Consider the following 27,738-nt stretch of genomic DNA (forward strand, 5'->3'; position numbering starts at 1 on the left):
TTATCTTTCCCCCTTATCTTGTCCTAATTCTCTCTTTATCTTTTCTTTTTTCATTGTCCTTACTTCTCTCTTTTTCTTTCCCTTGTCCTTACTTCTCTCTCTCTCTCTCTCTATCCTTCCCCTTTTTGTCCTTACTTCTCTCTTTATCTTCCCCTTTTCCTTGTCCGTACTTCTTTCTTTATCTTTCCCCTTTTCTTTGTCCTTACTTCTCTCATCTTTCCCCTTTTCCTTGTCATTACTTCTCTCTTTATCTTTCCCTTTTCCTTGTCCTTACTTCTCTCTTTATCTTTCCCTTTTCCTCTCATTACTTTTCCCTTTATCTTTCCCCTTTTCAGTCTCCTTACGTCTCTCTTTATCTTCCCCTTATCTTTTCCTTACTTCTCTCTTTATCTTCCCCTTTTCCTTGTCCATACTTTTCTCTTTATCTTTCCCGTTTTCCTTGTCCTTACTTCTCTCTTTATCTTCCCCCTTTTCTTGTCCTTACTTCTCTCTTTATCTTTCCCATTTTCGTTCTCCTTATTTCTCTCTTTAGCTTTCCTCTTTTCCTTGTCCTTTCTACTGTCTTTATCTTTCCCCTTCTCCTTCTCCTTACTTCTCTCTTTATCTTCCCATTTTCCTTCTCCTTACTTCTCTCTTTATCTTTCCCCTTTTCCTTGCCCTTACTTCTCTCTTTATCTTTCCCCTTTTCTTCTCCTTACTTCTCTCTTTAACTTTCCCCTTTTCCTTGTCCTTACTTCTTTCTTTATCTTCCCCTTTTCCTTGTTCTTACTTCTCTCTTTATCTTCCCCCTTTTCTTGTCCTTACTTCCCTCTTTATCTTTCCCCTTTTCCTTCTCCTTATTTCTCTCTTTATCTTCCCCCCCTTTCCTTGTCCTTACTACTCTCTTTATTTTTCCTTTTCCTTCTCCTTACTTCTCTTTACCTTCCCAATTTCCTTCTCCTTACTTCTCTCTTTATCTTTCTTATTTTCCTTGTCCTTACTTCTCTCTTTATCTTTCCCCTTTTTTCTCCTTGCTTCTCTCTTTATCTTTCCCCTTTTCATTGTACTTGCTTCTCTCTATATTTTTTCCCCTTTTCCTTGTCCTTACTTCTCTCTATATCTACCCCCTTACCTTGTCCTTACTTCTCTCTTTATCTTTCCCCTTTTCCTTGTCCTTACTTCTCTTTTTATCTTTCCCCTTTTCCTTGTCCTTACTTCTCTCTTTGTCTTCCCCCTTTTCCTTGTCCTTACTTCTCTCTTTGTCTTTCCCCTTTTCCTTGTCCTTACTTCTCTTTTTATCTTTCCCCTTTCGTTGTCCTTAATTCCCTCTTTATCTTTCCCCTTTTCCTTGTCCTTAGTTCTCTCTTTATCTTTCCCCTTTTCCTTCTCCTTACTTCTCTCTTTATCTTTCCCTTTTTCCTTGCCCTTACTTCTCTCTTTAACTTTCCCCATTACCTTATCCTTACTTCTCTCTTTATCTTTCCCATTCTCCTTGTCCTTACTTCTCTCTTTGTCTTTCCCCTTTTCCTTCTCCTTACTTCTCTCTTTATATTCCCCTTTTCCTTGTCCTTACTTCTTATAGTTTCATAGTTTCATAGTTTCATAGTTTAGTACTAGGCTATCTGCCCTGGGGCATTTATAAGCCTAGCCATAGTGATGTGGCTTTCGCCACCCCATGTAATGGTACAAAAGTGTACAGAATAGATTTAGAATACTGTGCCTCTGTCTAGTAGTGACACAGTGAAGACCCCCTTACATAATATAATTAGTTTACTGTGCCTCTGTCTAATAGTGACACAGAGATGACCTCTGGGGTAAACCTATGATCTCCCATCCACTCGTCAAGATTTCTCTTGAAGAGAGTCAGTGAGGGGCTCTGCCTAACATGAACTGGGATTCTGTTCCAGAGTATGGGAAGCCTCTGAGTTATGAATCTGTCCCTCCAGCATGTCCTATTCATATTTGTGCTGAGGTTTAAATCTTTACCTTTCGTGGTTCTGATGGCTTTGGATTTTTTGAGTTGGAGCATGTCCATCAATTCCTGATTGGACATGGCCTTGTACGTCAGGCACAGATCACCTCTGAGCAGGCGGTATGCTACTGAATAGAGCTGGAGTTTCTTTAGTCTAGCAGCATATGACATGTTGGAGACCCTTGATCCTCTTGGTGAGGTACTTTTGGGGTCTCTCTAGCTGTTGCAAGTGCCAGGTGAGGTACATACCAAATGGGGCATTGTACTCAATCATGGGCCTGATAAGGGAGGAGTATAAGGGTACAATGACCTCCTTTGATCTGGATGTGAATCCCTTCATGATAAGGTGGGCAAGGTAGAAAGTCTTTCTAACCACTTTGGCAACGTGGGTGTCAAATGAGAAGTCACTATTGACTTGGGTCCCCAGGTCTCTGATTACTTTTTCCGTACTCAGTGGGTTGCTGTCTATGTGATAATTTGTGGGTACTTTGTTTTTCCCAAAGGGGATGACTATACATTTTTTGGCATTTAGTTTAAGGCCGTGACTCCGACATCAGTTGTCCGTTTCAGTGAGGCCTTCCTGTAGGATGTATGTGTCAGCTGGCGTATCGACTATGGCGCCTAGTTTGCAGTCATCTGCGAACTTTGTCAGCCACAACCCTCCCATGTTTGCTTTCACATCTGAGAAATAAATGCCGAACAAGAGGGGTCCCAGGACAGAGCCCTGTGGGACACCACTTGTGACTGGCTTTGAGTCTGACATGGCTCCAGCGATTTTGACTTTATGGGTTCTATCCTTTAGCCAGTTTGCCACCCATCTTGTGACATATGGATTTACATTTAAGCTGTTGAGCTTGTCTATGATGCCAGAGTGGGGTATTGTGTCGAAAGCTTTAGCCAAGTCCAGGTAGGCTGTATGGACTGCTTTGCCCTCGTCAATGGCTCTAGTGATGGTTTCGAAAAAGTCAACCAGGTTCAAAAGGCAGGATCTGCCCTTTACAAAGCCGAACTGGGTGGGATCAAGTGGCTGTAAGTCCCCAATTTCTCTGTTTATGAGTTCGGATATTCCGTCTCTGTCTATCTTTCCCTTTTCTTGTCCTTACTTCTCTCTTTATCTTCCCCCTTTCCTTGTCCTTACTTCTATCTTTATCTTTCCCCTTTTCCTTGTCCTTACTTCTCTCTTTATATTTTCCCTTTTCATTGTCCTTACTTCTCTCTTTTTCTTTCCCTTATCCTTACTTCTCTCTCTATCTTTCCCTTTTCTTGTCCTTACTTCTCTCTTTATCTTCCCCTTTTCCTTGTCCTTACATCTCTCTTTATCTTTCCCCTTTTCTTTGTCCTTACTTCTGTCATCCTTCCCCTTTTCCTTGTCCTTACTTCTCTCTTTATCTTTCCCCTTTTCATTGTCCTTAATCCGCTCTTTATCTTTCCCCCTTTCCTTGTCCTTACTTCTCTCTTTGTCTTTCCCCTTTTCCTTCTCCTTACTTCTCTCTTTATCTTCCCCTTTTCCTTGTCCTTACTCCTCTCTTTATCTTTCCCCTTTTCCTTGTTCTTACTTCTCAATTTATCTTTCCCCTTTTCCTTGTCCTTACTTCTCAATTTATCTTCCCCTTACCTTGTCCTCACTTCTCTCTTTATCTTTCCCTTTTCCTTGTCCTTACCTCTCTCTTTATCTTCCCCTTTTCCTTGTCCTTACTTCTCAATGTATCTTCCCCTTTTCCTTGTCCTTACTTCTCTCTTTATCTTTCCCCTTTTCCTTGTCCTTACTTCTCTCTTTATCTTCCCCTTTTCATTGTCCTTACTTCTCTCTTTATCTTTGCCTTTTTCCTTGTCCTTACTTCTCTCTTTATCTTTCCCCTTTTCCTTGTCCTTACTTCTCTCTTTATCTTTCCCCTTTTCCTTGTCCTTACTTCTCAATTTATCTTCCCCTTTTCCTTGTCCTTACTTCTCTCTTTATCGTTCCCCTTTTCCTTGTCCTTACTTCTCTCTTTATCTTTCCCCTTTTCCTTGTCTTTACTTCTCTCTTTATCTTCCCCTTTTCCTTGTCCTTACTTCTCAATTTATCTTCCCCTTTTCCTTGTCCTTACTTCTCTCTTTATCTTCCCCTTTTCATTGTCCTTACTTCTCTCTTTATCTTTGCCTTTTTCCTTGTCCTTACTTCTCTCTTTATCATTCCCCTTTTCCTTGTCCTTACTTCTCTCTTTATCTTTCCCCTTTTCCTTGTCCTTACTTCTCTCTTTATCTTCCCCTTTTGCTTGTCCTTACTTCTCAATTTATCTTCCCCTTTTCCTTGTCCGTACTTCTCTCTTTATCTTCCCCTTTTCATTGTCCTTACTTCTCTCTTTATCTTTGCCTTTTTCCTTGTCCTTACTTCTCTCTTTATCTTTCCCCTTTTGCTTGTCCTTACTTCTCTCTTTATCTTCCCCTTTTCCTTGTCCTTACTTCTCTCTTTATCTTTTCCCTTTTCATTGTCCTTACTTCTGTCTTTTTCTTTACCTTGTCCTTACTTCTCTATCTTTCTCTTTTCTTGTCCTTACTTCTCTCCTTATCGTCCCCTTTTCATTGTCCTTACTTCTCTCTTTATCTTCCCCTTTTCCTTGTTCTTACTTCTCTCTTTATCATTCCCCTTTTCCTTGTCCTTACCTCTCTCGTTATCTTTCCCCTTTTCCTTGTCCTTACTTCTCTCTTTATCTTTCCCCTTTTCCTTCTCCTTACTTCTCTCTTTATATTCCCCTTTTCCTTCTCCTTACTTCTCTGTCTATCTTTTCCTTTTCTTGTCCTTACTTCTGTCTTTATCTTCCCCTTTTCCTTGTTCTTACTTCTCTGGTTATCTTTCCCCTTTACATTTTCCTAACTTCTCTCTTTATCTTTCCCCTTTTTCTTGTCCTTACTTCTCACTTTATCTTTCCCCTTTTCCTTGTCCTTACTTCTCTCTTTATCTTTCCCCTTTTCCTTGTCCTTACCTCTCTCGTTATCTTTCCCCTTTTCCTTGTCTTTACCTGCCTTTGTTTTGTCTGATTTCCTGGAGGAGGGAGACAAGGTTGCTGAAGAAGAAAGCACCAACCCTCCCACTTGGGCTGAGAAGTTGCCCTTGAATATCAATTTGTCACAACATCCAGACAGACCCGTCCATGAAAGATCACAGGCCTCACACTCAATTTCTAGGTGAGCAATACTTAAATAATATCCAGGAGATGAGGCAGGCATAAGGGGGGCTGGCATAATGGTTAATGTGTTCAACTTACAGACACAAGGTTCAGGGTTCGATTCTCATATGTGGTAATTGGCTAGGCTTAAATTCGCCCACAGGGGCAGTTAGCCTAGTACTAATCCATGGACCTATGAACAAGGGAAATTAAAGTCTTTGGTAAGAATTTTGTGCCAACAAGCTATACCTTTCTTTTTAATCCAGAGGCCATGCCTGACATGGTATCAAAGAAAGGTAACAACAGCAAACATCAACAGAAATAAACAGTCTTCTAGAGAAACCACAATTCAAGTTTAACAATGGAATGAGAAAGACAACATTGGATCTTTTATTATATGAAGTGTTATGGAAGAATGGAAGCTCTGGCTTCTACTTTCTTTGCTGACTTTTTTATTTGGGACTAGCTCTTTCTGTCTCTGCATCTATCTGTCTATCTACACATACATATTTATATGCATATACATACCTAGCACAGTTAGCACGAGGCTGTAGAATGCCCCTGTAGTTATTTCACGTGTGGTGGAATTCAGGACTGTTTGTATATTATTAAGGAATACCATGACATTAGATCTGCTGTCTTTATGCTGAACAACTAAAGAATAAGGTTTTCCCTTACACCTAAAGTAGCAACATAACCTCTGGGCCACTGTCACACACTTGTCCTCTGATTACTAACTCACATGGATTCTGTGCCAGAGCCACCAATATCCTTCTCATCAGAAATACAACAGTGTTCTACTCATTGCTTAATTCTGCACTCCTTTAAGCAGAATACTAAAACAACAGACCCCATTCTTAAAACTCCAGTCGCCATGTACTGCAGGTGGAAATCCATGCTTTCTGCAATTAGTCTGATGTCAGGAAGTATATATATATATATATATATATATATATATATATATATATATATATATATGTGTGTGTGTGTGTGTGTGTGTGTGTGTGTGTGTGTGGGTGTGTAGAAAGAACACCATGTAAACGTAGTACAGTAAAGATAACCACACATTTCTGTGTGAATGAGATGGGGCTACAGCCAGGTTTGAACCCTTGCAATAAAGGCGACAGCAGCATAAGAAGCCAGTCTAAAAATAACAACTTTGACATATTATGTAAATAAAATAAATTGTCTAAGAAATGTGGTTCATACCTGCCACCAAACTATTCTGCTCAGGTTGTCCATGCTTTGATAATCCATATGCTTTAAACTAAAAGGAAAGGTGATACTACATTCCATATCACATTTCATGTTCCTCATTTGGTTATAAATGATATGTTTATAATTCTGAATTATACATTTCAGCATAAAAAATTCACAGAAAAATGTAACACATACCTCCATGCATTCTCCCAGTTCCAGTTCATAAATAATAAAAGAGATGAGGTTACCACTGCTCATATGTCCAGACATAATTAAATGGCCTCCGTAAAACAGAATTATGACACCTAAGGCAAGTTGTGCAATCTATAACAAAAACATATAAATTAAAGTACTACCAAATAAACGCTACCTTCTTTATTAGTTGCTTTAATAATACAAGCAATTTAAAATCAGAATGGATGTAAGGTGCATAACAGTTATATTAATTTCATAAATGATTGTAGCTACTATTTTAAGGAAGGAACACAGAATAACTTCACAGAGCATTTCTACTGAAATACAGACAGCTTTGATAATTAAATGGTGGCTTGTATATCTTTATTTTGGATCTGTTAAGCATTTCATTAAGATTTTTTAAATATCCGATGGACTACATGTGGGGGGTGGTACTGATGTACTACACGTGGGTGGTACTGATAGACTACATGTGGGTGGTATAGTGGTGCCCTGGTTAGCATTGCTGCTTCGCAGGACTCGAGTCTCTAGTTTGTACAACATCCAGGTGTTCAAATGGATTTTCAGTATAAATTCCAGTTTCCTTTACATCACAAAGATGTGTTGCAGGTGAACTGGAAGTCCACCAAACTGCCTGGCAGGTGTCCATGCTATATGCCATGTGTGAGTGAGTGTGTTATGAAATGGGTTGCCACCACATTCAGAATGCAATGTTGCTGTGCCTTGGTTCATCTGAGTTTCAGGAGAAGTTCCAATTCCCCAGTGACCCTAAAATGAATTAACCGGGCTAATGGAGAATGACTGAATGAAATTAACAAATGGATTACCTGGTATAGACACAATGAGAGTGACCTGGCAGAGCATGCATTATTCATGCCTTTGTTCTCTGATTACCTTCTTAGCGTGTTTCAAGGATATAGGGGGGCTAGCCGATCAAAGACCTAGAACTTAGTGGGCACAAGAAAGAGGAACTAATCGTGGGTGGGCATCAGCACAACATGCATTATGACATTGTGGTAATATACTGTGATGTTTCATGCTATTCAGACCACTCTTTTATGTTTGGTTTTCATACAGACTTTTCTATAGGTTTATAGTTATATACTAGGCTAACAACCACCAAGGCCTTTATAAGTCTAGCCGAGCAGTCCAACCCAACTGTGTCCCTACTTCTCATGGCCACTTATTAGTAGGGGGTATGTTAGTTCAGATGTTTATAGAGGTTATGTGTAGGGGGTTATGCTAGTTTGGACACTACTGTCTGCCTCTGTGTATCAGAGACATGGGGGCCAGACCCGGACTGAATTTCTGACTTCACATCCAGTGGTCAATGTTATTTTTAAAAAAGGCTACGGACTGATGCTGCTTCCCAGCATGGACATCCTCTAAGACCCACATCTCTCTCTCATCAACATCTCTTATTTATGTCACAAGCAAAATTTAAATCCTTGGATCTAGTGGTTCTGATGCTGTTCATTTTGCAGATGTGCAAAAGATCCATCAGAGCTTGATCCAGGGATGCCTTGCATACCAGACATAGACTGCCTGTCAGTAACCTGTAGAAGGCAGAGTATAGAGATAGGGTTTTAAGGCTATCTGTATGGCACAGTGTGTTTATACCCTGGATTCTCCTGTTAAGAACCTCTGTGGGAATTCTAAATGTTGCATATGTCTGGTCAGGTACATGCCGAAGGAGGCATTATACTTGATGGGTCTGATAAGGACCGAATAAAATGACACTATGACTTCCTTGAACTTTGATGCCATATCCTTACTTATCAGTTGGGTGACACAGAATGATTTTCTTACTACGTTGGCCACATGTTGATTAAAGGCCAGATTACTGACTACATATGTTTCTGGAGCTCTGACTAGTGGGTCAGCTCTTAGGGGAGTCCCACCAATGGAGTAATTAGCCTGGGGGACAGTTTTCCCAAAAGGCACTATAATGCATTTTATGACATTGTGTTTCATTGCATTACTTTGGCACTAGTCATTTTTTTATGTTAGATCCTCTTGTAAGATGTTTGTGTCATGGGGGGGAGGATATCTACGATAGCTCCCAATTTGCAATCATCTGTGAACTTGGTCAGGCAAAGGCCCTTGCAATCAGTCTTTACTTCTCAGAACTAGATGCCAAATTGAAGCAGTCACAGCACGAAGCAATGAGGAACCCCGCTGGTGACCAATCTGTTAGTGTAGGTGATATCACTAATCCTGACATCCTGCATCCTGTCTATGAGCCAAATGGCACTACAGAGAGTAATGTAGGGGTTTATGCCCAATTTTGTGAGTTTGTCAACTATACCCAAGTGGGGTGTTGCATTGAACTCCTTAGCTAGGTCCAGGTAGATAGTATCCACCATTTCCCCCTCATCCACTGCCTTGGTGACCTTCTCAAAGAAGTCCACCAGGTTTAGTAGGCATAACCTTCTCTTGTCAAAGGCAAACTGGGTTGGGGCCAGTGTGTGAAGGTTGCTTATGTCTTTGCTTCCATGACAATTTGTTCCATGGATTTGCATATTAGGCTATTCAGACTAAAGGGTCTGTAGTTTCTTGGGTCTGTAGACAGCCGACCCTTGTGAAGTGAGACACCAGTTGCAGTCCTTCATACTCATGGTATGACCCTGTTTTGAGGCTATAGTTGAAAAGTGACTCATATGGTCCTGATTGGTCATGTTTCAAACTATGTAGAAGGCATCCCAGAATATTTTCGGGGTCCACTGAGGATGGGTTTTTGGCCTTACCGAGCACCGCCAGGATCTCATCCCTGTTAACAGTTGGGGGGGGGGGTTAGGCTTGTAGGTATTTCATGGGAGGAGGCAAGGGGAGTGGGGTGAAGTTTGAGCTGAATTTGTCAGCCAGCTCAGTGACGGTGGCATCACTAACCGCCAGTTTAGCGCACTGGTGTAACTACCAGTTTAGCACACTGGTGTAACTACCAGTTTAGCACACTGGTGTAACTACCAGTTTAGCACACTGGTGTAACTACCAGTTTAGCACACTGGTGTAACTACCAGTTTAGCGCACTGGTGTAACCGCCAGTTTAGCGCACTGGTGTGTGAAGGCCTTGTGGTTGTCCTTAGCCTGTGGGGCTATCCTGACCTCATAGTTGGCCTTGTTGGACTTAATTAGTCCTCTTAGTTTCCTGCTTAGCTTGATTATAGTGCTGCTATCATTATGGGAGCTGCTCTTCCTGATTTTAGCCATGATGTTTTCCTTTGGTTGGATACCTTATTAAGGTTAGGATTCAACTGGTGTGATTTGTTTTTAGTGTTTGTTTTGGGCTTACTTTTTGTAGGTACAGCAGCCTCTGTAAAGCCATTATCTCCCCAATCCTTTTTCGCCAATGGGATCCCTGCCCTTTGACACCACTACCTATACCCAGTTGACCCACTTATCCTGCAGAGGCATGAACTATGTGCACCTGGCTAGTCGAGAGCCCTCTGGGATATTCAGTCCTGCCTGGTGCCAGATGGTAGGGGGTGAGCTAGGTGTAGGACCTACAAAGCTGCCTACCCTCTTCCCCTAGATTGTTCTCACAAAAAACACTGCTGCCTGGTTAGGGAGAGGCGATGTTCCTGCACCCACATGTTCCTACTGTTTCTTCTGCTAGCAAGGAAGTACCTGCCCTAACACAACAAAAGTCAACATGGCTTCTGCATGTCACCAATACACCCAGCCTCTGTTATGTGTCACCAGTGTTGTGGATATCTGGCCACTAATTAACATGGGTTGCCTGGGAAATAGTCACAGCTTCATCTATCTAAGTCATGGGACTTTTGGGGCTGGACAGACATTCTGAGTATACTCTCTAGCTACGTTATGATCCCTGCAAATGACTCTACCCAGAAAATTCCAAACCAGTAAAAAAGTTCATAAATTCTCTACAGATACTTTTATTTATGATTAATGGAGAAATAAGAAAAAATAAATCACAGATGAGTAGACAAAATCCATACATTTTGATGTTTGAGCATGAAAATTTAAATGTACTTGAAAATGTGAAATATTAGCTTACTCTGCTCTTGTCATCTTCCTGTCTGTATGAGGATGGACACCATTTCTACTACAAACCTGCAAAGAACAGACAATCCTGAAGAAAAGCAGAGACCTAAAAATGACCAAAGAAATGTTTCAGATAAGTTACAGCAAGGAAACTAAGTATGTGGAGAGACTAACCTCCCTGTTCAGGCACTATTTCATCATGCATGTCATTCCAGAAGAGATGAAGAGAGAAGACATTGCCCTTTGTCACCAAAGTTAAAAAAATTGAAAGTAAGAATTACAGAAGCCAGTGGTTATTACCTTGATGATGAAGAGGATTGTGAAACGGTATCTAAAGAAAATTACTATAGGATACCCAGAATTCAGTGGTGCACACTACTCAGAAAAGGGCAAACTCAAAAACAAGAAGTTATGCTGGAATGTTTCGTATTGTGATGACTCTCCACTAAACCAGTAATCAAGGAGCCTCAATCCTCACCACTGGCACCTGTGGTGGTGGGGGGGGGGGACATTCACTGGGAGGATAACAAGTACACACACAGTATTTCCAGATACAGCTCTCTGCATCAAGTGCAATTTCACATAACTGCACACAGAGACTGGCTGAAGATGGCCAGTCTATGGATGGGAGATCTTGAACCTTACAAATTTCAGACACCACAGTCAGTCTGGAGATGGTTTCTCCCTCTTTCTCCATATCCCCAATAAGCCTCCCCAGTGGCACAGCTATAGAGTTGAGTCCTTAGGCAGGGTTCCAAGCCAAGTCCTCCAACACTCTCTCTGTCCAGCCAATGATTTGTGTCCCTGCCCAAGCAGCTGACACACACATTCTTAGAGATTTGTTTGACACATGTACCCCCCACACACCCACACACAGATACACACGCACACACAAGCGTGAACACACCTGGGGAAGGTTGGCACAGGTGTACCAGCTATGCCCCCTTCTGCCCAGACTATAAGGTAGTTACCACTGCCACCAGAATTCCTTATCAGCTACTTTAAGGCACTTAACAAAGGGTGCCAAATTTTACTGTGGAGTATTGATATTAATACAAATGGTAGTTGGGACCAAGAGCAAGGCTATTAGGAGTGACCCACACAGTATCACCAAATAAATATGTAAATACTCTCAAAACTTAAATATCTCTACACAGATCAGCCACAATGAAAAGTTTAAATATATTTAATAAAAAATAATAATTAAACAAGACAATACTAAATATATATTCACAGTGACACCAGAGTTCAAAATCACAGGAAATATTTAAAACAACATTGCAGGACAGTCTCAGATAAATAAAGAAAATATCTAAACTAAGCTTTGCTATATTGCTGACTGAATCTAAGAGAATTATACGATAACCTAAGAAATTACTAACAGAGCAAGGGAGATGTGGTGAATGGATCTTCTAGTTTTTGTCATGTCCAAGACATAATGCAGAATGCTCTGTCTGAATAAGAGACTTCTCAACATAATATCTAAAATATTACTGCTGCGATAGCTTGCATAATGACATCACGTCTTGTCATCTGACTCCTAGTTCCCAAGCAAAACAACCATTGATGTAGCTGGTAGTATTTAGCATCTACCTGTAAAAATATGCAGACAAGAGCTTCTCCTCAGATCTCAGGCAGATGCTGGAAGTCATAAAACAGTTGAATTTCTTCATGCTTTCAAGACTAGTCATTAGTTCACCCTAAAGACAATGCAGAAAGTTTCCTAGTGCAGTCATTATGTCTCTTGCTGCATTAAAAACTGAAACATACCATCTTTAATAGCCTAGCCATAAAGTAATTTCATTTCAGTTATTTTTCTGAAGTTTGCTGGACTGAAATTAACCTCCTGTATTCCAGTTCCCACTGTTAAAATATATACATTTAAATAGTTACAATAGCCCATGTACATTTCTGTTCACTTCCAGTAGGGCACTCTGTGGCTACCTTTCAAACAGCACTTTGCAAATACCTTTTCAACACACACATCTATACAAGCAGTTTGATATACACATGTCATACAGTTCCAATACATTTGCAACACAAGCATCTTATATAAATCATTTCCATATTCACCAAAGACATACAATCACTTACAGAATTCCAGCTAGCTGTACTGGCAGTACCTCCTTTTGTCCCACATCTTCCCCCCCTTTGAAGACTCAAGCTAGTTTTTTTCAAGTGACCCTTGAGAAACATTGCTTGAGAGGAATGAACCTATCTGGGAATACATTATCCCATTCCCTGACTTGAGATTCCAGCTGCCCTTTCATTGCTAACTCCATTACAGAGTTGCACTGTCATATCATATGCCTGCAACCCTGGGCTCTACCATAGTAATTTGGGACTTTTCTGGCTGGCTCTCTGTAGCCATAGATCCCCCTCAGACTCCTCCTGCCTTCTACTGCAAATACTCAGCACCAGGGCCTCCCTGTCATGGTAAGGTTTCAACATGTTAACATAGTACAGTTTGTGTCCCTGCCTCCTGCCTAGCAGTTCTACCATGTAGTTAAAATCACTGACCTTCCTTACAACTTTGGAGGGTCCCTCCCAAGCTACCTGCAGCTTGTTGTGTCGGACAGGAATCAGAACCATAACCTGCTGCCCTACAGCATACTCTCTACTACGAGCATTCCTGTCATACAATACATTTTTCTGCTGTTGGGTTCCTGCCAGGTTCTCCCGAGCCATGCCCATGAGTTCCTTGAGCCTTGTCCTGAGGTTTAAGACATACGCCACAACAGACTCCTTGTGGGATTCACACTCATCCTCCCACTCATTGCAAATCAATTCTAGAGGTCCACACAACCTATGCCCATACGGCAACTCAAAGGGTGAAAACCCTATGGATTCTTGGGGCACCTCTCTGTAAGCAAACAACAGATGGGTCAAATATTTGTCCCATTCCCTCTTAAACTGGTCTGCAAATGCCTGTAACATGGTCTTTAGTGTAGAGTTTAACTTCTCCACAAGACCATTAGTCTGGGGGTGGTAGGGGGTAGTCTTTAGGTGCTTCACCCCACAGTGCTTCCACAGACAAGCAAACTGGTCTGACATGAAATTGGCACCTCTATCAGTCAGGATTTCTTTTGCTGCAAATCTCAAATAAAGCATTTACCACCTTTTCTGCCTCAATGGAGGGCATAGCCACTGCCTCACGACATCTGGTAGCATAATCTACAACCACTAGGATATACCTCTTCCCTGTGGAACTTGGGGTAATCATAGACCCCACAACATCCATAGCTACACTCTGAACTGGCTCCTCAATCACAGGCAAAGGCATCAAAGGAGCTTTGACCTTGTCTCCTGCCTTGCCAACTTTTTGGCACTGCTCACAGGTCCTGTAGTACCCTGTTACATCACTGGAAATCCCAGGCCAATAAAAGTTCTGCATAATACATCTCTTTGCACATTTTATGCCCGTATGACCTGCAAAGGGAATATCATGGGCTATGGCTAGAAGTGTCAGACAGTAGTCTCTTGGCACTACCAACTGCTGTATTATCTCACCTTCTAACTCTCCCTCAGGGTGTCTAGTCTCTACAGTATCCCTTTGTCCCAGTATACAGATTGCCCTTTTCTTTGAGAATCAGTTGGCTAACTAGCTACCTCTCTCTCAGGCCTTATGATGTAGGGTCTGAGAGCTGAGCCCGTGTCAACTCTACCTTTGTAACCCTTCCCAGCTCCTCCTCCACAGGAAGTCTGGTATTTTCTGACAGTGGTGCCTTACTGTCAGCCTGGGTACTACTACTCAACTCTGCCCATGCAGTCACTCTGTCCAAGGGAACATCAGTATCCACAAGCAGCTGTAGCTCACCTTCAGTCTCACTGCTACAGCGTAGCTCCCTCCCTGAAGTAACCACCTCAGTAGTCCTGGCTTCAAGTGTGCAGTCTGGCTGGGCACCCTCTCAGGCTATCAGACCCACATGCTTGTCTCCTAGCCTGACTGCATGTAACTGCATGCACACCAGGTACTGCATTATCAAAATCATTCCCTATCAAGACATCTGCAGGGATATCCTCAAACACACCAACTTGCTTGCTTCCTTTTCCACCCTTCTAGTCAAGGTGAACCCTGATCAAAGGCATTTGGAATTAGTTCCTTCCTAAAGTTTTGACTGGAGCTGACTGCCCAAGCAAGTGGTGCTCCTGTTTAACCACTGCAGGCTTCATAATGCTTATGTCAGAGGCTGTGCCTCTCTTAGCAGTGGCCTGTTTTCCATCCACTGATAGGGTATAAACTTTGGTGATAGTCTGGTACCCCTGTTGTCTCCAGGCAAATTACCACTGGCATACTGTTATCCCCACTTTCTTGCTCCCCCCACCTTGCTTCTGTGGACATCTGTATACTACATGGCCCCAATGGTTACATTTAAAACATTTAACCCTTGAGCCTGGCCATGTACCTGAACTAGTGGCTTCCCTTTTTAATGGTGGATTCTGTTGCAGTGGTTTAGGCTGCCCACTATGGGTTCCCTTATATCTATGTGCATCACTGGGTATCCCCTTTTTCTGTAGTGATACCCTGCTTGCTAAGTAGGGATCCCCTTTTTTCTCCCCAGCTCATCTGCAGAGTTACACTCCCAGTCTGCCCACCAGATTCTCATGTCCTCAGGCAAAGAGCTAAGGGCTTGTTCCCTCACGAAAAGGTCTGCTGGCCTTTCCAAAGTGATGGCTTGACACCCCTCACCCAGCTATGAAAATAAGTGTTTAGCTCAGCAATATAAGCACATACACTTTCATCTGCCCTGAGTCTATGCTCACAAAACTTTTTTTAAGCTTCAGGTGTTAACATTGCAGTAAGCATTGTTTTGCCTTGTCATAATTTAACCACTCAGTATCAGACAATTTAGAAACAGCAGTTACAGCTTTACCATGAAGTAAGGGGATCAGGAACCATACCCAGAGCCCTTGGTCAGCATTATATTGTTAACGTACTCTTTCAAATATATGAATAAAAATATCAAAATTATCACCCTCTATGGAAGAAAGTTACTGACCTTTATTGCTTCTGGGGTTTGGTTATTCCCTTTCCCATTACCTCCATGACCCTGACAACGAGTCATTATCTCCCTCTCATGTTGGTACTGTTTCTTATTTTCTTTGGCCTTCAAATGCCAAAGTCACTTTGCTGATTTTAATTCTATATGTTTTGCCTGCTGCAGTCTCTCTGCTGATTCTAATTCCAAATGTTTGGCCTCCGGTTCAAGTCTCTTTAACTCCAGATGGGTTTTTAGGTCCTCTGAGGGCTGCAAATCCCCAGACCCCAGACTGGTTGTCTTCCTGGTTGCTGGTCTGTGCAGCAACTGTGATTAAGGGTGAAATAATTTCCTGTGTAGTCAAGCTTGCATGCACCAGTCTTGTGGCTTCCTACACCTTGGCCAACTAGTTCTTTGTCAGCTTGCCATAATCTTCTGCTGACATCTTTGCCTGCTTTCCCTAACTAAACTAAACTAAGAAAATAAATGTTTACTTTGTGGCTGCTGAGAGTGCAAACAACTTCAGCAACAACTGTGTACATGCTACAGAAGTTTAATCAATATCCACACCACTGCCCTGGGCCAATGATCAAGGAGGCTGAATCCTCACCACTGATACTGGTGAGGGACGTTCACTTGAAACAAAAATAAATACACACAGTATTTACAAATGCAGCTCTCTGCACCAAGCAAAGTTTCCTTTAAGAGCACACAGGGAACACATTCAGCCAGGGGAAGGTTTCCCTCTCTCTCTCCAGGCTCCCAATAAGACTCCCACTAACACAGCTGTAGAGCTGAGTCCTCAGCCTAGTTTTCCAAGTCAAGCCCTCTAACACCCTGTCTGTGAAACCAGTGCTCTGTGTCCCTGTTCCAAGTAGCTGACACACATACTCTTTGAGATTTGATTTTCAAACACACACACACACACACACACACACACACACACACACACACACACACACACACACACACACTCACTCACCTGGGAAAGAAAGACTAGTATAGATTTACTCACTCTGCTACCCTTTGCCCAGACTTTAAGGTAGTTACACTGCCACCAGCCAGCTACTCTAGGCTCTTACAGGAGCACTGAATTATACTTTGTAAAATGAATACTAATACAAATGGTAGTGTTTGACCAATGCAGCAAGGCTTTCAGGAGCAGCCACAGTGTCACCAAATAAATATGGCCTCTCAAAGGTTAAAATATTCTCAAAAAGACTAGCCACAATAAAAAGTTTGAATATATTTAATAATAATTAGTAAAAAAATATGGAAATACTAAATATCTATTTACCATAAACACCAGAGTTTCAATCACAGGAAATATTTCAGATACAGATACATAACAAATAGTATGTAACTAATCTCACTATATTTTCCTGACTGATCTAAAGAATTGTTACTCCCTGGTTACTTACTAAAGCAAGGCAAGATGAAGTGGGTGAGTGGTCTTCCTTCTCTGTTGGGTTTCAAAAACAGACTGGTCTGTGACTTCTGTCTCATCTAGTATTAAACATAATTTCAGTGTTGGATTACAGAATGATATTACATACATCTGGTCATTTGACTCTCATTCCCATACTACCCCCTTTGCTAGAAACTGAACCAGAATTTAGCACATATGTGTCATAATAAACACAGATAGAGCGTTGCTGAGATGTGTTATAACATCTGAAAGGTATAAAACCATTTCAGAACTTCCACCCTTCCAGGGTAGCAATTAGTTTACATCTAAGGACAATATAGTAGGATTCCTAGTCCTGTTTTTCACAGACATTTCGTCTCTGGCTGCAATCAGAACTGTAAGATACAGTCTTTATAGCCTAAACCAGGTAATTTAATTTCAGGCTATTTTTCAGAGTTAGCTGGGCTGAGATTAACATATTCTCTTCCAGTATCCTCTGTTACACTATATTCCTTTCAACAGTTACAACAGAGTCTGACATACAGGCACATTTCTTTTCTGCCCATCAGGACCCAATGTTGGCACATTTTAACACAAGCAGCTTTACAAATACATTTTCAGTACAAGCATCTGTACAAATCAGTTTGAAATACAAATGACATATCATTCTTTACAAAACTCTAGCTAGCTATGCTGACATATGTTATGCATCCACTGCCCTACTTTTCCTGCCATAACTGGCAATACCTGCCATCATCGCAAGTATTCAGTAATCTAAGGATTCAGACTGTATGTAAGGAAATAAAGAAAGAAAGAAATGAATAAGTTCACAACAATTAACAAGGAAGAAAAAGAAACCAATAAACTTCTGTAAAGTAAAGAAAATACACACTAAAAAGGACACTGCTTTGTTACATAACACACAGATTACAGGGGAATGATAACATTCTTCTGTCAAAAAGCCTTCAGTCTACAGAATAAAAGCATTTTTTTCCAAAAGAGAAGGTAGAAAAAGAGACAAGGGGTAAATGAAAAGGAAGAAATCAAAATCGAATTTGGAAGAACTGAAGAACATTACTGTAAGAAAAAAAAGAGGAGAAAGACAGATGTTGACAGCATTGCTCAAACTGTGGATATACAAACCCATATGGATGAGAATTGTATGCGTGCAAATGTAATGAGGAATGAAAACAGCGGGATTAATAAGTCTAATGGTGATGGAGATCATTCCTCTGTAACAATCGATAGAGCAGAGATCATTCCTCTGTAACAATTGATAGAGCAGATATTACTAAATTAGAAGTTGAAGCTTCTTCAGATCTGGTCAGAAAAGATATTCTTGTAACTGGATATGGAGTTATTAGAGGAAAGGATTTGCAGAGAAGATAATGAGCATCGAATAGTGCCAGGAGCACAAATAGAGGACATGAGACAAGCCTTAGATTGCCTTAATGTAAGGAAGTACAAATCTCTTTTTATTCATGTCGGTACAAATTATGTCATCCACAAGGACTCTCTGACTGTTAGTAATGAACTTACAACCCTCTTAGATAGCATAGCTTGTATAGGTGTTAGGATATATTTTTCACAAATCACATATAGAAAAGAGAGTCAGGTCACCTTGAATGAAAAGATTTTTGGGTAAATACCTATATGAAAAAATGTCATTTTAAAAAATGGAAATGTGTACAGCATCCAAGTCTAATTTTGGGCACACATATTCAGACAGGATGGCATGCACTTGTCAAGATCAGGGAAGAGAATTTTTGCAACAGACATTTTGCAATATTTGACAAATACAAGGCAGGATTTTTGCCATGTCAAAAATTTAACAGTCCACAGATAACAACATTTGATGCATCTTTGATGCTTGTTAATGCTAGGAGCATTAATAATATTTTTTATTGGAAAATGTGCAATATTCCCACAAGATTGATGTGGTTATTGTTTGTGAAACATGGCTAAAGAACAATGACTGGAAACCAGTTCTGTCAAGGTATAAAAGTAACAGACATTCTATCATAAAATCAGGTGGAGGCATTATGAAAGGGATTAAATAAAGTTGTGAGCCCTATAATTATTACATGTTCAATGATAACACCAATACTATAGATTGTGTAGCTGTGACAATAAAGACAACCAGAGAACGTATAGTAATTGTTGGAGTGTATAGACCATCAAGGACAAGTGCTGATGACCTACAGAAATTCATACATTTCTTGTACTGAACACAGGAGGGAAGAATAGCGGATGCTGGGGACTTAAAATTACCATCAACAGATGGGAATAATATTGATTCAACAACATCAGTAAGGAAATTATTCACAACATATTTTCAGGATCAACAATTGCTTCAGATTGTAAAAAAAAAGCCTACCAGGGGAATGGACTGTACTAGGTATTGTTTATGTTCCTAACGAAATTACTGTTACTTCATGTAAAGTTCTATCACCATTGAAATGCAGTGATTATGAGGTAATAAGGGTTATTTTGTTGCTAGATAATTCTGCCAAACTGACCAATGCACAAAAGATTAATAACAGATTATATGGAAGCAAAACAGTCACTATGTAACACTAATTGGAGTGATGCATTCAGTGGAAAAACCTCAGAAGGAATATGAAAAGTTTTGGAATAGAAATTGTTTGAATGCAAAAAAAAAATAAAAAAATGCCTAACATCAAGATCTAGGCATACAACATCAGGAGGATATATTTCCATAAGAACAAGATACTTGATTAAAATAAGATACAAAAAAATATAAGAAATGGAAAAAGGGACGAACTACAACTTTGAAAACTGAAACAAACAAGAATATATAAAGAAAATTTATATAAAAATATTGAGCATAACAGGAAACCATTTTATAGATACATAAAATGTGGAAGGAGTAAAGACATAAATTGATAAACTGTAGATTATAAATTGTGTTCTCAGACACAACATATTATAGAAATATTTACAAAACGTATGCAAAGCAGTTGGGTTTCACAAATAAGGTGGGAGTTGAAATTGTCCAAGTAACATTCAGGTAACTTTAGATACTGAAATCAAATTAGATTATATTGAAAAAGAACTGCACAAACTGGATCCAAACAAAGCACAGGGAGGAGACGGAATTAGTAACAATGTCCTGAGAGCACTTCAGCAAGAACCTACAGTACCATCATATTTATTATTTACTAGGGCGTATGACTATGGAGAGTTTCCTCAAGACTGGAGACATGCACTTATTAAACCTGTCTTTAAGGCAAAGAGAAGTAGGACAAACACTTTAGTTTATGTTCATGTTGTTGAAAAATAAAGGAGAAGGCAATATTGGATAAGTTATTTCAGAAATGGAAAGGTTGAGACTTGAAATCATGTAACAGCATGCAAATGCTGTAAATAGAGCTATTACCACCTGTAATATGATGTTCTATAATGATATAATAACAGCTATGAATGAAACATTGTGATGTGATGTAATTTATATCAATTTACCTTCAGCATTTGATAGGGTCAAACACAAAACACTTTTCAATAAGTTAGAACAACTAGGCATTGATGTGCTTCTTGTAAGATGGACAGCTGCATGGCTTACAAAAAGGACATAGGAAGTGTGACAAAAGGAGATACTGCCAGCCCAGCTAGCTTGAATTTTGTAAATATGTAATTTGTGAATATCAACATGACTTACGTAGAAGTGTGGCAAAGGGAGATACTGCCAGCACAGCTTTCTGGAAGTTTGTAAATAATTATATGTCATTGGTGAATATTGAAACCCGCGTCCTTATCAGCTATTTAAGGCCCCTAACAAGGGGTGTCCAATCTTACTGTGTAATGTTACTGTCAATACAAATGGTAGTTTGACCAAGAGCAAGGCTATTAGGAAAGGCCCACATTGTCACCAAATACAAATGCAAGTGCTCTCAGAACTTAAATATGTCTCAAAATATCAGCCACAGTGAAAAGTTTAAATATATTTAAAAAAAATAATAAAAGAACAAGAAAATACTCCGTATATAATCACAGTTACACCAGAGTTCAAAATCACAGGAAATATTTAAAACAACACTGCAGGACAGTCTTAAATAAATGAAGAAAAACATCCAAATTAACCTTTGCTATATTCCTGACTGTATCTAAAAGAATTACTGTACCCTAATTAACATACTTCAGAGCAAGCAAGACAGATGTGGTGAATGGGCCTTTCAACTGATGTTGTCAAGTCAAAAGAAAATACAAAATATCCAGTCTCTGTCAGAGAGTTCTTAAATTAATATCTCAAATATTACTGCTGGGATAGCTTGCAGGATGACAGCACTTCTTGTCATCTGACTTCAGTTGACAGGCTCAAACAACCATTGATGCCAGCTGGTAGAAATTAGCATCACCTGTGAAAATACATTGACCTCAGATCTTTTGGTACATGGTGGAAGTTGTAAAATAAGTTACATTCCCCCACATTTAAAGACAATACAAAATGCCTCTCTAGTGCAGACATTATGTCTCCTGTTGCACTGAAAATGAAAGATAACATCTTTTTATTGCCTAGCCACAAAGTAATTTAATTTCAACTATTTTTCTGAAGTTAACTTCTTGTCTTGCAGTTTCCATTGTTAGAATATATACATTTAAACAGTTACAATAGTGTATATACATTTCTGTTCTTTTCCAGTAGGATACACTGTGGATACATCTTTAAGCTCAGTACTGTACAAACCCTGTTCAACACACACTTCTGTACCAGGAGTTTGATATACACATAACATACAGTTATCATACATTTGTAACACAAGCATATGCATTGTGCTGATATTCACAAATGACATATAATTATTTACAAACTTGCAGATAGCTAGGCTGCCAGAATCTCCCTTTATTACACCAGGCATCCATCTAGGTCCCCTACGTCTCTGTCTTTCTTCGCCGTCACTGCCTCTTTGATTTCCTCTATCATGATTTTTGCATTTACTTTCTCCCTTGGCATTCCTTCTACCTGAGCTCCCTTTGCTGCATCCGTCCAATGGAGGAGTCCTTGCTCTCATTCCTTATAGTCGTCTCCTAACGCTTGGTACCTATCCTTTGTTCTTTCCTTTTTTAGACTTCCTTGCCAGATGTTTCCCCAGTTTCTTCTCAGTTAACCACTAGTAGCCCTCCCAATACCATCTCCAGTTCCTTCCCAGCTATCCACCAGTAGCCCTCCCAGTACCATTTCCAGTTCCTCCCCAATTACCCACCAGTAACCCTCCCAGTACCATTTCCAGTTCCTCCCAAGTTACCCACCAGTAACCCTCCCAGTATCATTGCCTGTTCCTCCCCAGTTACCCACCTGCACCCCTCCCAGTACCATTGCCAGTTCCTCCTCAGTTACTCACCAGTAACACTCCCAGTACCATTGCCAGTTCCTCCAGTTATCCACCAGTCACCCTCTCAGTACCATTGCCAGTTCCTCCCCAGTTACCCACCTGCACCCCTCCCAGTACCATTGCCAGTTCCACCCCAGTTACCCACCAGTAACCCTCCCATTACCATTGCCAGTTCCTCCCCAGTTATCCACCAGTAACACTCCCAGTACCATTGCCAGTTCCTCCCCAGTTACCCACCTGCACCCCTCCCAGTACCTCTGCTCTACTTCCACTGCAGTTGTTACCTTGCCTTGTAGTTCAGTTTTCAGTTCTACTTCCTTTGTCCTTAGTGCTTCTCTCGCTACACAATTTTTCCAATTTCCCTCTGCATCAAGCTCAGTAATACCTCTCAACTGTCCAGATTTTTGCAGTATGCCGAGATTTTTTGGCTCATATTTTTGGTCACTACCTCATAAAATTTGTGATTTTCTGGCAAATCAACGGTGATTGTCATCACTAAATAATTACAGACATTCAAGTTTCAGGCATCATACCTTTCAGAAAATGCATGTCAATGCAAAATCTGTTATTCTAGCAACGTTGAGTTTATAAGAGCAGTATTTCAAATCTGTCCCTAATGTTGGGCCTTTGCCCCCATCATTGTTGGCTCTGTTCAGATATCTGGTGCTGAGATGTTAAGAGACATGATCTCAGCCCTTCTAATCTCCTCCTCGTCTTGCTTTCTTTCCTGATCTTCCCTCTTCGACCCCTGAAACTTCATCCTAAACATTCCCCTTTCTTGCCTTTCTGTCCTTGATGTCATTGTTAATACTGCCTGGTTCAATATGTATCTCACCTGTATTTCTGTCTCCTCCACCATTTTTACAGTTTCCTCTTTCCTTAGCATTCTCTCCAGTCTACTGGCTCAAGTAATTTCTGTAAATGTGTACTCTCTTATTTTTCTCTGTATCTTTCCTTCCATATATCCTTCCACGCTCCTCCTTCCATGTTCCTTTCTAGGCTACTTTTCATCCTTACACTGTATGTTATCCAAACAGCCTATCTTTTTTGGGATCTAGTGTGACACTGGAGTCACCTCCACTGAATTCCTCTCCATCTCATTTTATTTGATTCTATTCTTCAAAAAGCTAACATAACAGTCCTTCTGTTTCCTTCTTTGGGGAATACATATTTCTTATTGTCTGTCTCCTCCCATTTATTCCTCCTTGCCAAATAACCCATTCCACTCTCCACTTTTCTGTACTACATGTTCTAAAGATGGTGACCCATTAACTTCTTGCCACCCTCTGCTTTATTGCCTTGTTTCTCCCTTGGGCTACTGTGTCCCCATAATCTTCCCTCCCTCTTTTACCTTTAATACCGTCTCCAGGAGCAGTGCCACACCCTCTTGCATCCTACTCATTCTGCTCTGTACTTTTTTTTCCTTTTGATTGGGTGGCCCCATTATGTTCCAGGTTACCACTTTCAGTCTGTGTTTCTTTCTGTTCTTGGTAGTTTTGTACCCTCGTTCTCTCCCGCATCTCTACCTATGAAGGGCTCTCCTTTCCTGCCCCCACCCCCAGACCTTTTGCCCTTTGGCCTTTGTCTGATCTTGCCTCCTCCCCCCACAGAGTTGGATTTGCCACCATCCAGTCTGCTATTTGAGCACTGATGGACTCGGGTCATTCACCTTGTCTTTTTTTCCCCAAGTTCTGTTTTGGTCTTGTTCTTTGTGGTTTCACCTTTCCATGATGGTATCCTGTCTATTGTTTGCCCCTGTTTATTACTTTATTTATTTTATGCTACATTTGTTTACCGGGAGAGTCCGACTGGGCATAAAACCCTTTTTCAGTGGAGGCCTGGGGAGAAAGCACCATTGTTAGTAAGCTATTTTGTTAGTAGAAAGAAAATTGTATAATACAATAAAGAAATAAATAGTAACAGACATTCATAATGGTAAAAAGACTAGAACAGAATAAATTGGTCAAGTGGGAGACAAGACCAATAATCTTGTATAGCAGTGCTTCTAGAAGACAGTTCTTACAGTTGTAGCAGATAGTGACATTGTATACATTGAGTGCAATTATGATACTTAGTCTAATATACAGGTAGCATAGCAAACTGAAGACTTAAAATCTGATAGATATTAACAGTGAGAAGGAAAAAAATAAGGTAGTGATATGATTTAAATTCAGTGCTCATTATATATGCAATTACATTTTTAAAATCAGCTAGTGCCATGATTTGGGGCTACCTATGCCCAGTACATGTACAAGTCTAGGAATTGGTGAGGTGGGCTTTAATGTGATGCTTGAAATTTTTTAAGCTAGTTATAATTCTAATTTCAAGTGGTAAGGCATTCCACAGTTTAGCAATGTAGTAGGAGTATAGAGAGTCACCTGAGCTATTTTTACTCCTGGTTACTTCAATCAGAGCTTTATTAGTGGATTTTAGTGGATGGGTACTTATATGGGGATTGAGGAGATCTTGTAGAGCTGGTGTGTTATCGGGTTTATAGTACATTTGGTGGGTGGTAGAGAGTTGTTTGAGAATGAGTTGGTGGGGTAGTTCTAACCAAGATAAACGAGTCCTGGGACCTCTTAAGAAGTGTTAAGGCAAGCATGTATGAGGAGAATTTAATTTTTATTACAATCGATATAGTGGACCTTTTTTCATCATTACCACATAATGAAGGAAGGCAATGGTTTGAAGAAGCTTTAGTGAATTATAAGAAATTTGATAACAGGGAATTTTACTTAGTTTTAACACTAATGGAATTAGTGTTAAAAAATTATTTTATTTTTTATGAAGGAGAATTTTTCCAACAGTTGCATGGAGTAGCGATGGGTGCAAGGTACTTACGCAAACATCATACTTTCCCATTGGGAAGAAAAGTATATTTTAGGATCTGAGTTTGCAAACTGTTGGGAATTGTATAAGAGGTACCTTGATGACACGTGCCTCTTATGGGTGGACACATGGGAAACATTTTTAGAATTTATGGAACACTTATCAAATTCTAGTATTTTTTTAGAATTTACATATAACTTAAATGAGTTTGAAACTGAATGGTATGTTTAAGGATAGAGGGTACGCGGGGTGGTTGATCACAGAAGTAGAAGACGAGGTTATAAAAGAAAGGAAGGGGAGATTTATGCCGATACTTGGTGAGGATATTATAGAAAATGAGAAAGTTAAAGTAGCCAGGGTAAAAGATGATATAAAGGGGAATTTTGTAATAAGTAGGAAAATAGAAGAAGAACAGACACGATTTAGTACTACAGATGTGGAAGTTATTTTTAAGAACCCATTTAAATGTACAAATCGAAAAGGAAAAAGCATTAAATATATTCTGGAGAGCAATAAGAAGGGAGGCGCAGATTTTAGTAATAGGAAGTCGGTACATTTAAATGTACATATCGAAAAGGAAAAAGCATTAAATATATTCTGGAGAGCAATAAGAAGGGAGGTTCAGATTTTAGTAATAGGAAGTCGGGTACGTTTAAATGTGGACATTGTCTGGAAAGCAATAAGAAGGGAGGTTCAGATTTTAGTAATAGGAAGTCGGGAACATTTAAATGTGGACATTGTCTGGAGAGCAATAAGAAGGGAGGTTCAGATTTTAGTAATAGGAAGTCGCGTACATTTAAATGTGGACATTGTCTGGAGAGCAATAAGAAGGGAGGTTCAGATTTTAGTAATAGGAAGTCGGGTACATTTAAATGTGGACATTGTCTGGAGAGCAATAAGAAGGGAGGTTCAGATTTTAGTAATAGGAAGTCGCGTACATTTAAATGTGGACATTGTCTGGAAAGCAATAAGAAGGGAGGTTCAGATTTTAGTAATAGGAAGTCGGGAACATTTAAATGTGGACATTGTCTGGAGAGCAATAAGAAGGGAGGTTCAGATTTTAGTAATAGGAAGTCGGGTACATTTAAATGTGGACATTGTCTGGAGAGCAATAAGAAGGGAGGTTCAGATTTTAGTAATAGGAAGTCGGGAACATTTAAATGTGGACATTGTCTGGAGAGCAATAAGAAGGGAGGCGCAGATTTTAGTAATAGGAAGTCGGGTACGTTTAAATGTGGACATTGTCTGGAAAGCAATAAGAAGGGAGGTTCAGATTTTAGTAATAGGAAGTCGGGTACGTTTAAATGTGGACATTGTCTGGAGAGCAATAAGAAGGGAGGTTCAGATTTTAGTAATAGGAAGTCGCGTACATTTAAATGTGGACATTGTCTGGAGAGCAATAAGAAGGGAGGTTCAGATTTTAGTAATAGGAAGTCGGGTACATTTAAATGTGGACATTGTCTGGAGAGCAATAAGAAGGGAGGCGCAGATTTTAGTAATAGGAAGTCGGGTACGTTTAAATGTGGACATTGTCTGGAGAGCAATAAGAAGGGAGGTTCAGATTTTAGTAATAGGAAGTCGGGTACATTTAAATGTGGACATTGTCCCCAGCGCTGGTTTATACATAAAAGGGATGTAGTATAGGAAGTCGGGTACATTTAAATGTGGACATTGTCCCCAGCGCTGGTTTATACATAAAAGGGATGTAGTATAGGAAGTCGGGTACATTTAAATGTGGACATTGTCTGGAGAGCAATAAGGGGGAGGTTCAGATTTTAGTAATAGGAAGTCGGGTACATTTAAATGTGGACATTGTCTGGAGAGCAATAAGAAGGGAGGTTCAGATTTTAGTAATAGGAAGTCGGGTACATTTAAATGTGGACATTGTCTGGAGAGCAATAAGAAGGGAGGTTCAGATTTTAGTAATAGGAAGTCGGGTACATTTAAATGTGGACATTGTCTGGAGAGCAATAAGAAGGAGGTTCAGATTTTAGTAATAGGAAGTCGGGTACATTTAAATGTGGACATTGTCTGGAGAGCAATAAGAAGGGAGGTTCAGATTTTAGTAATAGGAAGTCGGGAACATTTAAATGTGGACATTGTCTGGAGAGCAATAAGAAGGGAGGTTCAGATTTCAGTAATAGGAAGTCGGGTACATTTAAATGTGGACATTGTCTGGAGAGCAATAAGAAGGGAGGTTCAGATTTTAGTAATAGGAAGTCGGGTACGTTTAAATGTGGACATTGTCTGGAGAGCAATAAGAAGGGAGGTTCAGATTTTAGTAATAGGAAGTCGGGTACATTTAAATGTGGACATTGTCTGGAGAGCAATAAGAAGGGAGGTTCAGATTTTAGTAATAGGAAGTCGGGTACATTTAAATGTGGACATTGTCTGGAGAGCAATAAGAAGGAGGTTCAGATTTTAGTAATAGGAAGTCGGGTACATTTAAATGTGGACATTGTCTGGAGAGCAATAAGAAGGGAGGTTCAGATTTTAGTAATAGGAAGTCGGGTACATTTAAATGTGGACATTGTCTGGAGAGCAATAAGAAGGGAGGTTCAGATTTTAGTAATAGGAAGTCGGGTACATTTAAATGTGGACATTGTCTGGAGAGCAATAAGAAGGAGGTTCAGATTTTAGTAATAGGAAGTCGGGTACATTTAAATGTGGA

General features: G+C 40.1%; 1 protein-coding gene across 1 annotated transcript in view; it reads right to left on the reverse strand.

Moving 5' to 3' along the window:
* ABCB9 (ATP binding cassette subfamily B member 9) overlaps positions 1 to 27,738 on the reverse strand; it is a 713,793-nt gene that overhangs the window by 361,127 nt on the left and 324,928 nt on the right. Inside the window, exon 6 of the mRNA XM_044068918.1 lies at positions 6,493 to 6,621. Within this exon, the coding sequence (XP_043924853.1) occupies positions 6,493 to 6,621 (129 nt within the window). The remainder of the gene's footprint in view (positions 1 to 6,492; positions 6,622 to 27,738) is intronic.

The sequence above is a fragment of the Protopterus annectens genome, chromosome 4.part0 (assembly GCF_019279795.1).
Source record: "Protopterus annectens isolate FY-2018-M chromosome 4.part0, PAN1.0, whole genome shotgun sequence".
Classification (NCBI taxonomy): domain Eukaryota; kingdom Metazoa; phylum Chordata; order Ceratodontiformes; family Protopteridae; genus Protopterus; species Protopterus annectens.